At 48.5% G+C, this 11,219-nt stretch overlaps 1 protein-coding gene across 1 annotated transcript; it reads left to right on the top strand.

The window, feature by feature from the left end:
* The first annotated feature begins 1,153 nt into the window (after positions 1 to 1,153).
* On the top strand, positions 1,154 to 5,633 carry SOCS1 (suppressor of cytokine signaling 1). The gene is made up of 2 exons (XM_061599556.1): positions 1,154 to 1,422; positions 4,437 to 5,633. The coding sequence occupies exon 2, from the start codon at positions 4,511 to 4,513 to the stop codon at positions 5,132 to 5,134; it is 624 nt and encodes a 207-aa protein (XP_061455540.1). The 5' UTR covers positions 1,154 to 1,422; positions 4,437 to 4,510; the 3' UTR covers positions 5,135 to 5,633.
* The last annotated feature ends 5,586 nt before the right edge of the window (positions 5,634 to 11,219 follow it).

Here is an 11,219-nt window from a genome sequence, read left to right as displayed (position 1 = left end):
AATACCCCAGAATGACTTTCTGGCATTGAAAATAAACTCTGTTGAAAACATCAGCCGACAGCCGAAATCCGGAACAGACTGACCACCCCAGGGATCTCATTAGTCAACTTTTCCTGGGCTTTTCCCAGCACATGATTGGATGGTAAAGACGGAAGGGGGTTTTGGGTCCGCCCAACCTCTGCCCATGAAATGCCCACAGCTCTAAACTCCGCGGTACAGTAGGGCCCCACTTATACGGCGGGTTCCGTTCCGGACCCCCGCCGTAAAGCAGAAATCACTGCAAAGCAGAACCCCATTGACTTTAATGGGGCACGTCATGCGAAAATGATGTGAAAATGCCGCAAAATCGGCTTTAAAAGAGGGGAGGAAAGCCGCCGCATTAGTTGAATGCCGGGAAGCGGGGCCCTACTGTATTGCATCTGCGTGCCTGAAGGTACACCGGATGATTCCCGCTTTATAAAAGAAAATCGCATTTTTCGCGGTAAGGCCAAAGCGGATTTTACAGCGTGAAAATACGCAGAAAAGCAAGATGTCATATGGACCACCGAAAAAATATAAGCACACAAAGCGATCATGTCACACGTTATCCAGTCGTCTGGATGAGCCCTGAGAAGGAAGCCACAGGCCAATGGAACTTCCTCCCTCTGGTGGTGGTAAACCTGTCTAGGGCTGCCGCCGGAGCCTGAGCGCTCCCTAAAAAAACCTTGACAAATCTGCAAGGCGATGCATCCCAACCTAAGGACGTTCCCCCAAGTGCCGTGGGGCTTAGTCCCGGGTAAGAATTGGGTGGAAGGTGGCACGAACCGGGCGGGGCGCCCATTTTGGCGAGGGCGCGACTTCTCCGCGGGCGCCCTGTGGACGCGCAAAAAATGCACTCTGGACGCGCTCAGGAGCCCTCGCGCCCGTCCTGATTTCTTGGGCTCCGCGCGCTGGGGAGAGACACAGGACCCGAGCCCCCGCACCCATCCAGGGCCAGCGGAGTTGAGGGTCGGGTTGCAGAGCCCTCCGCTCCTTCCCCTCCTCCCGTTGCTCGCCAGAGCCTTTGATGTGGCCAAGATGGAAAGCGAAAGTCTTTCGGAGAGGGCGGCAAGGCACGTGTTTTCAGAGAACCGAGCGGGGAGGGGGCAGAGGGGGTGGAGCTAGCAGCGAAAGGAAAGAGAACTTAAAAAGCCACCGAGAGGCGGCGATGAGAAGAGAAAGGCGCCAGACGCAGCGTCTGAGTCGCCGGATCCGCTCAGCAGCGCCCATCGACGTGGCTTCGCGGCGGCCCGAGCGGATGATGTGGCTGCAGACCCCCGAGAGGTCAGCTGAGAGAGGCGGCGCGGCCGGGTGCTGGAAGGCGGCAGCGACAGCAACCCCCGCCGGCATCGCGGCCCTCGCTCTCCGTTGGCTTTGGCTAAGACGCAGCGTCGAGTCGCGGAGGTAAGGCGCACAGGATGGCGGCTCCGGCGTCTGAAACCAGATCCAGACGAGCGCCCCCCTTTTCACCGCCTCCTTGAAGGATTCTGGTGGCCGGCCAAAGCGGAGCCATTTGGGCGCAAACTTAGCGGCTGGCTCAACACGGAAACACAAAGGAAGGGAGCAGGGCGGGCGGAGGGAAGGGAAGCCGCGCTTCTTTACGCGGAGACAAACGCCGCTGGCTCCGGTGGGATCTCTGCGCGCCGCTCTCATTCTGCAGGAATGAAGCCTCTAAAAAAAAAAAATCGCAAATATGGAACGGGTCAGAAGCGGTCGCCTGGCTGTCTGGAGCACAACTTGAAGGGCCACCCCCCGAAATTCTTTTTTTCCCTTCCTTTGCAATAAGGAGATTCTTTTTTTAAATTAGTTCCTCCCAAATGGGGGATTGTAGCCTTGGAAAAAGTAGGTGGTTTGGGGGGAAGAAGATTTTTTTTAAAACGCATAAGCCTGTTCCCCGTCGGGTTTCAGTCGCCTTTCCTTTGCCCTTTTATTAGACTTTTTTTGTTTAGGTTATTTAAAAAAAATGGAAAAAGAGGGAAATACTCCAAACATTTGGAGAATTCCAAACGCTTCTTCCAGATTTAACATTTATTGACATGGTAAAGTCCTAAAATTGGGGAGGGTCCTTTAATTTCTTCTCCTTCCCTAGCCCTCCTAAAATTCTAACCCCACCCTCCACAAGTGGATGAGCTCTGTAACAGTGTTAATTTTTTGTCTTCAAAACATGTCTAGAAGAGTGTTAAAATCTGGGTTATAGTGATGTACTTGTCATAAATTAGAACCAGCGACTTCAGTATAATTTGCGGTATGCCCCCTCCCTGAAATTTCCTAGACAGAGCCTCTCCCCTTTTCACAGTTCAGGTCTTCTACAGATTTATTATAAGGATATAATTTAATATCCAGATCTAAGGGAAAAGTAGCAAGCTTTTGAGCAGCACAGGGCTCTTCTGTGGGAAGGGGAAGGTAGCAAGCTCTTGAGTGGCACAGGGCTCTTTGGATAAGATAGAACATTGCAAAACTGGAGAACCTGGATGGGAAGACCTTTGTGGGAGGGTCATACCCCATGGGCCAGATTGCTTTGGTTGTGCTTAACAGCGCTCCACTTGGGATCATTGGCCCCTGAGGTGACAAATTTGCATCATCCTGTGCTAGGGCTTTGGCCAATGTGTGACAGAACCTTGGGAGCCAAAAACAGCAGCAGATGTGAGCTGTTGCACTCTTGGAACTGCACTGGCTTGAGATAAGGAGATAATCGAGATAATCCATCCTCTGCCTGTTCTCCATCCTCTTTGCGCTAAAGGCTATCTCTCCAATAGCTGTTTACTTAGCGGTTTGCACCCTCTTGAATCTTACTTTCTGACCCGAGTCATTTCCCGCTCATGCGGTTCTGTAAAATTTCATGTCTCGTAATATTATTCATTGCTGCCCGGCAATTATATTTGCTGACACTGGTCTCGCTGGTGCGCAATGATGGCAAAATCCTAGCCTTTAGGAGACCTCTCTCTCCCTTCCGCTCCACTTTGAAACAATTAAAGGTCCATGTGATGTTGCAGATCTCCACGTGTAACTGGGAGGGTTGGTTTCTGAGAATGCATTGTGGATTCTCAATGATGTGCCAACAGAGAACTATAAACGGGCTAGGAGGATTATATCCTAAAATCTACGCCTGCCAGGAAGGTCAAGGCAGGTGAAGGCGCTGTATTGAACTGTGCTTTTGGGGTAGATGCTGGGCTTGGGGTTCACCCCTGGCTTAACACCACTGAGTTTCAAGCGGTTTTACTGGGGGAGGATTTGCCTGCCTCCTGCCCCGCCCCCTCCCAGTGCTGAAAGATATATCAATAATAGGAAGCAATTTAAGCTGGACCACTTAAGCAATTTTTTTTTAAAGGGAGCCTTTTTTTTTAAAAAAAAAAGTGCAATAATGCTTTCAGAGTTTGCCGAGGTTGATTTATGTGTGTGTATGGTGAGATTATAGCCTTGAGATTCCATGAGATGGGGAGCAGCCAAGGAGGAGGGAACTTCTCCAGGAGGGAGATCTAGGATTATCCAGTAACTTTGCAAGCTGACCCTTTTTTAAACAATACTTTTTTCTCTGCACAAAGGAACATATTCATGTTGGCCAGCTGTGTCCACTTCAGGGGATTTGATCCCAGGCTGGAGAAATCTCACTCTTTTGACTCCAGGCTCTCTCACACGCTTCAAATCAGTGAAGTGGTGCGATCTCTGCAGGCCAGGGACCCTCCAGATATTTTGGACTGCAACTCCCATCAGCCTCTGCCCACATGGGGCTGGTGGGAGTTGCGGGGCAAAACATCTGGAAGCCCCCAGGCCAGCAAAGGTTGCTCCAGGAGCAAAAATAAGCAGGCATGATCCATTGGAAGATTTCTTCCCTGCAAGCCCTGGATAGTATTGCCAGCAAAGCATAATATCGTGTCCTAGAACCCCTGTGTCTATTCATTCAGAAAGGTACATCTTCTCTTTTTGATTCTCTGAAAACTTTCAGAGCAATTTAAAAATAATAATCATGGACCACATCATCTTTCTATGGTGAGGACGGAGGGGCGAAAGAGTTCACTCGGAAGTTACAGCGTCTCTCACCTTTGTGTATGTGTGTGTGGGTTGTTCCTGGGCGGAGAGCAGCCTTGCAAATAAATTTTAGCGCTGTGTAAGTAACAGTGCTATCAGGTTTAATCAACTGATGGGAAAGGCGCGCTTCTGAATGGCGATTCCCATCAGTGGGCCTCTGATGCATTCTGTGGCTGAGAGGAGGATAACCGCTTGTGAATGTTACTTAGTCTGCTGCTGCTTTTTTTAAAACAAGAGAGAATATCAATGAGCTTATCCAAACAGAGCATTGCCTCTACCTACTACAGATCAGCCAAGTGCCTTTGTTATAGAGAGATTGATGCTGTTGGTTCACTTCTGATGAACTGAACGTGCCTTTTATCCTCATGTTTATTTTCACTTTTTTATTGCAGGAGCGCCCCAGGCCAGTAGTCCTTCCCTGGCCCAGACGCTATGGAAGAGCACACCAGTGGGTCAAGTCTGTAGAATGGTAGCGCATAGCAGTGTGACGCCTGAGAATGGAATTGCAACAGAGCTGAGATGTCGACTTGAGCCACCTGTGCGGGACACTCTGCAGGCCTGCGTTCCCCACAGCCTTGGCCGGGCCAGCACCGTGCAAAAACCTCGGGACACCCACTTCCACACCTTTCGCTCCCAGGCTGATTTCAGCACCATCATCCGGACCAGCGCATTGCTGGATGAGTGTGGCTTTTATTGGGGACCGTTGTCTGTCAATGCAGCCCATGAGAAGCTCAGAGGCGAGCTGGTGGGGACCTTCCTCATCAGGGACAGCCGGCAGAAGAACTGCTTCTTCACCATTAGCGTTAAGACAGCCACTGGACCCACCAGCATTCGTGTCATATTCCAAGCTGGCTGCTTCAGCCTGGATGGCAGCAAGGAGACATTTGACTGTCTCTTTAAGCTGCTGGAACATTATGTTAGCTCTCCACGAAAGGTCTTGGTTGCCCCACTCCACAAAGAGCGCATGCGGTCCTTGCAGGAACTCTGTCGCAAAAGCATTGTGGCAACATTTGGGAGAGAGAACTTAAGCGACGTCCCCCTGAACCCGGTCTTAAAGGATTATCTGGAATCGTTCCCTTTTAAGTTGTAGGGAACTTGCATTAAAGCCGCATATGCAACTGGGAGAAGGATGGGGAGATGGAAGAGAAAGTTCTGCCCACTGGAGTTTCTTCTTTTTTTAAAAAAAGTGCACAGCTGCAATCCTGAGGGCCAGGTGGAAACAATCCATTTACTCATGGAGAATCCCGGGGAGATGAGGGACGTTTTGGGTTGCATAGAGACTTCTTCAACACAGTCACTATATCGTGTGTGCAGATTGGAGAAATGCAGAAAGAAATCCGATGCTGGGATTTTTGGAAAAGTGTGGGCCATGAACACATCTATTTTTGTAGCAGCTCTACTGTATTTTGGGGGAGGGGGATGGAACGTGAACACTTGACTTATAATGTTTACATAAATGAAAAAAAACTTTTGCACAAAGTGAGGCTCTGGGATGCCTCATTGATAATATTTCTGCTGAGCAGAACATGTTGTTATTTTATATCTATTTTTTTTAAGGTGGTAATAAAACCTGATTGTAAACGTTTTTGCAAAAAGCAAACGTAGTCTCTTTGTCAGCTTTGGATATTTATTTTTGTAAGACGACAGATACAGGCTGGAGTTTCCAGTCTCAGTGGTGGGTTTGGGGAACCTTTGGCTCTCTAGATGTTTCTGTGCTGAGACTCTCATCAGCCCCAGGAAGAATGGCCAAGGGGCATGGATGGCGGGAGTTGTAGTTCGGTGACATCTAGAGGGCCAAAGGCTCCCCATACCTGCCTTAATTTTCCAGTTTTTTACCTCATTTGTGATCCTCATTTCGGTATAGAGCAGCCCCCTGCCCTAGCAGCCAATAAATCACTTAGGAGTTGCATGTCAAAACAGCACAATACGTTGACATCCCCACAAAATCCTAAAAAGTACAAAACACCCATAGGATCCACCCAACTTCCCTCAATTCCCATATGCATGGGGTAGTAGAGAGGAGGCCAAGGTTCTTCTGAAGGTCAAAATTAGACCTAACCAATTGGGTCTTGTAGAGGCCATTGCAGAAAAGCCCCTGCTCCAGGTTAATAGAACCATAAAAGGGTCCTCAAAGGTCATTTAGTCTAACCTACCTGCTCATATTAGAAATCTACTGCTACAGTGTCCTCGATAGGTAACTATCCCCTCTCTGCTTAAAAGAGAGAATGCAAACATCTAGCTTCTCCCAAATTATGGAACTTGGATCAGGACATGAGTTGTTGGTCAGAGTGTGGCCTCATAAAGAGGAAGATGCTCTAAGCTATTCTGGATCTGGCTATGTGGGTCTCTAACACCAGTGCTTTAAAGTGCATTTCATTTAAATTCATTGCCTACATCTTCACTGTGTAGTACAAAGTCCGGTCCACCTGGCATAGCCTGCTTGTTCAACATATTGGAGATGTTTAGAGGAGAGTTGGAAGTTGTCTCATCTTCTCCACCCATTATCTATGCCAAATAATATGCAGAGATCAGGCTGACCATGAAATTGTGGCAGATAAGCAAATGCTTTCCATGAGCCAAGATATACTTTCCCAGCTTCAAAAGTGGCAGTCCAACTGGTCTTAAGGACAAACACAATTGCTGCCGAAACAGCTTCTCAGCACCACAGATCCGCCATATGGAGGCCTCTGAAATGGCCCGAGAGGCTAAGGCCACATCTGCACTATGCATTTAAAGCACTACTATACCTCTTTAATAGCTGTGGCTTTCCCCCAAAGAATCCTGGGAATGGTAGTTGGTTAAGGGTGCTGAGAGTTGTTAGGAGACACACACACCCCGTCCGCCTAGGGCAACATAATCGTTCTTAAAAGAAAAACGCACCTTTTTCCAGAGCTTGGAAAAGTTACTTTTTTGAACTACAACTCCCATCAGCCCCAGCCAGCATGGCCACTGGATTGGGCTGATAGGAGTTGTAGTTCAAAAAAGTAACATTTCCAAGCTCTGCCTTTTTCACAGAACTGCAGGATTTTAGAGTTGGAAGAGACGTTGGAGGCAGAGCTTGGAAAAGTTACTTTTTTGAACTACAACTCCCATCAGTCCCAGCCAGCATGGCCACTGGATTGGGCTGATGGGAGTTGCAGTTCAAAAAAAGTAACTTTTCCAAGCTCTGGTTGGAGGTCATAAATCCCAGTCCCTTGCTTATTGCAGAATCTAAAGAGCAGGGTCCCGTCTGCACAATGCATTTAAAGCAATATCATACCACTTTTAAACAGCCATGGCTTCCCCCAAAGAATCCTGGAAACTGAAGTTTGTTAAGGGAGTTGTTCCCCTCACAGAGCTATAGTTCTCAGAGTGGTTTCACAATCAATCTCTCTTTCCAGGGAATTTGAGATGTGTAACTCTATGAGGACAATTGAGGTCTCCTAACAACTCTCAGCACCGTTACCAAACTACAGTTCCTACAGTTCTTTGGGTGGGGGAAGCCATGACTGTTTAAAGCGGTATCATAGTGGTTTAAATGTATGGCGTAGACCTGATCTGTGCCAATGATGGACTGCACTCGTGCACAGATTGGCACAGTTCCTCTTCTGTATTCCTAGTGGGCTTCCAGCTCTCTCTTCCTACCCACATTGCAAAAAAATTAAATCTGGGACACTAAATTCCCATTGTGGGAAGTGTGAATGGGTGGTGGTGAAACCCTCCAAACTGTTTAATGCAAAACGAAATGTTGCATGTGCTGTTTTATGAGCCTACTTTCCACAACAGTCTAAAAGGGCAGGATGTGGGTTGGCAGGTGATGTTATTTTAGCACAGATCTTAAGCAAGGTCTCGCCACCAGCTCCGCAAAGGCCGGGAAGCAAAAAACATTGAGAGCCAACCTGGTGCCTGCTGGATGTTTTGGATTCCAACTCCCATCAGCCCCAGCCTCAATGGTCAAGGATGATGGGAGTTGTCGTCTTAACAACATTTGGAGGGCATCAGATTGGGAGAGGTTGATTTAGGGGGGCAAAGTTTGGGGGCAACAGCATTAAAATAAGAAGCCTGAATGCAGAAGGTCCCCAATTCAATCCATGCCATCTCCAGTCATAGAATTTGGGAAGCAGGGCTGAAAAGACCCCTCTGGAGGCGATGGAAAGTGTGGAGAAGGGCCATAGCTCAGCGGGAGAACACCTGTTTTGCATGCAGAATGTCACAGGTTCAATCTCTGGCATCTTCAGTTGAAAGGGTCTGATGCCAGGCAATGGAAAACACCTTTCTCTGCTCTGACCCTGTACAGCTTCTGTCAGTCAGAACATGGAATACTGAATTAGACCGACCATCGATCTGACCTGGTCTAATACAGCTGCCAATGTTCCCATTTGTTACAGGGTACACGGTCTCTTCTATGGCTGCATGCTCAGTCCATTGTAACTGTCTCCTGCGTAAGTCTTGGGAAGAGCACGTGGGGCATGTAGTGCCAGAATTCCAGGCCCACCGTTTTTGCAGCTGGGAGAGTGCAAAGGCTGCAGCTGTTAAGCCAAACAAAGAGCAGCGTACAATAAGCATCAGCATGTGCATGAGTGCGTCGTGCGTGGGAGCGGATGGCGCACCGAGGAGGCACATCGCTTGGTGCTAATTTAGAGGGATTCTCCTTTGGTGTTCTTGAGGTCTCCTGCGCACACTTTACAGAGATCCTTTCAGAGCTGTTTGCAATCCTCCAGAGTTTTTTTTCCCCAGTGTGGGTGGGTGTCGTGAAACCCCAAGCCAGCTCCAAGAGAGTTCTCCGAGCTGAGTGAATGAAGCAAACGGCCAGCAAAGAGGACAGGTGACAGCGCCAGGCAGTTATATAATAGACAGGTGCCATACAGGAGGGCCCTGCTTTTCGGCGTTCCGCTGGCGTTCCGCTAATACGATGGCTAAAATTAGAGTAAGGCCCCACTCATACGGCGCTTGTTCCTCTTTTACGGCGTTTTTCGGGCATCGGGCACCATTTTATTGACGGAGTTCTGCTTTTCGACGGGTTTCGCTTTTCGGCGGGGGTCTGGAACATAACCCACCATATGAGTGGGGCCCTACTGTATTAGGGAACTACCACTATCATAACTCTTTTATACCAATGCATGGTGTGGCTGCAGTTGGACTGCTGTGAATGGTTCTGATCATCGCATAAAGCAGAGCTGGGAACGGTTCAGGAAAGGACAACCCACATGATCAGGTGAGTGGAGCAATACCCCTATGAGGAAAGGTTCTACAGAAAGCTGCCTTCTACTGAGTCAGGCCACAGGTCCATCAACCTCAGCATTGTCTACACTGACTGGCAGCAGCTCTCCAGGCTTTCTGACAGGGGTCTCTCCCAGCCCTTCCCAGTGATGCCAAGGACTGAAGTTGGGACCTTCTGTATGTAAAGCAGATGCTCTAAGAGCTGAGCTGTACGGGGCTTTTTAGTTTAGACAAGGCAGCAAGAGAAGACGCGAGAGAGCGTAGAGGAAGTGGGTAGGGATGAGGAGTCCCCCCCTGCCTTCTAATACTAGAACCCAGCCAGGTCATCAAATGAAGCTGAAAGGTGAGAGATTCCAGACAGACAAAAGGAAGGACTTCTTCACAACTGCACAAATAACTTATGGAACTCAGCGCCACAAGATGTGGTGATGGTTATTAGCTTACAGTGCCATCCTCACTGCACCTACTCAGAAGTAGGGAGAGAAAGTTCTGTCCATTTCGGTGATCTCCGTTTCTCATTTTTCCAGTTTTAACTTCACATTTCTGCAGCAATTTGCATTTAAAAAAAAAAATCTTCATGAAAATTCTCCAGCGTTTTAGTGTGAATTTCTCCAAATAAACACATTTTTGTAGGCAGTTTTGACTAATTTGCACATTTTTGCAAGCAATTTCTCATCATAGAATGCATTTTTGTATGTTGTTTTCACTCATATACCCTTTTTATGCACACTCTGTGCATTTTTGTAAACATTGTTTAGTAGACCAACTGTGCTGGAAAATTCAAATAAGTGTGAATTTTGAAAGTGTTTTGGTTCTCATATTGTTTCGGAAAGCGTGGATTTGATAGATTTGGCTTGAAATGCGAACTGAATCGAAATTCTCGCCTATCCCTACTCAGAAATAAATTCTGTTGAATTCAATGGGACCTACCCTCAGGTAAATGGGGTTAGGATTGCAGCCTTATAGGGCTTTCAAAGGAAACAGACAGGGCTTGAGTCACGGCAGAAGTCACTGGGAGCAAAACACTTTTCACTTCAGCAAAGGCAGGGAAAAAGAAAAATGATTAGGAGTTCTGCTGCTATGTCAGGGGCAAGTGGCTCTCCAGGTGTTGATGCACTCCTACTCCCATCATCCCTCACGGCTGGGCATGCTGGATGGGGCTAGTAGGAGGTGAAGTCCAACAATGCCTGGAAGGCCACAGAGCAGAAAATGTCAAGAGGAGTCTGCCGTCTGCTGGGATAACCCGTTCTAATGTGACCAACAGCATTCCTACCTCTTGTGTGCACACGTGCGTGCGCACATGGGTGAGTGGGTAGAAGCCTTGCAACCCTCTTTTTATAACATCCATAATCCGCATTTTCCTCTCCGCATGGAGATGTTCAAAGTGGTCAACAGAAGCGATCCAAACGCCAAAATGCAATAGCTAACTAACCAACCAAATGAGGGCCCCTCCAGACATCCTTTAAATTGTTCATTCATGATGATTTGTTCTTACGATGCTATTGGAGTGGTCACACTTGACCTCTCTTTCAATACTAATTGCACCAGGAAGAGTTTTAGGGTGGAAGTACTGCCTCGTTTCCAATTAGTGCATATCCTGTAACTTTCTGCTGAACTTTTTGTACCGCAAATGTTCTGGTTTATATTTGTCCAGCTTTTGTCGCGTTATAACCCCCTCCCTGGATGGCAATAATGCAGTAGCATTGGGGAAGCATCTCAACCAGCGGCGTCACTAATGGGAGTGCGGGGGGGGTGCGGACCTCTGGTGCGCGCCCTCCCAGGGGCATGGACGAGGTGGCTGGGCTTGTGTGCGCGCGCACTTGAGGCCAGCCACCCTGTCCATGCCCCTGGGAGGGCGCGTGCCAGAGGAGCACCCAGCCGGAGAAGGCCTGGGAATGCCAGAGTGCCTCCCTCACCCCGCCGATGCTGCTTCCGGTCTCGCCCGCCCGCCTGCCTCCAAGGAGGAGTTGGAGCAG

Source organism: Rhineura floridana, chromosome 17 (genome assembly GCF_030035675.1).
Source record: "Rhineura floridana isolate rRhiFlo1 chromosome 17, rRhiFlo1.hap2, whole genome shotgun sequence".
Lineage (NCBI taxonomy): Eukaryota > Metazoa > Chordata > Lepidosauria > Squamata > Rhineuridae > Rhineura > Rhineura floridana.
The sequence above is the reverse complement of the archived record's forward strand: the minus strand, read 5'-3'. Positions and strand labels throughout refer to the sequence as shown.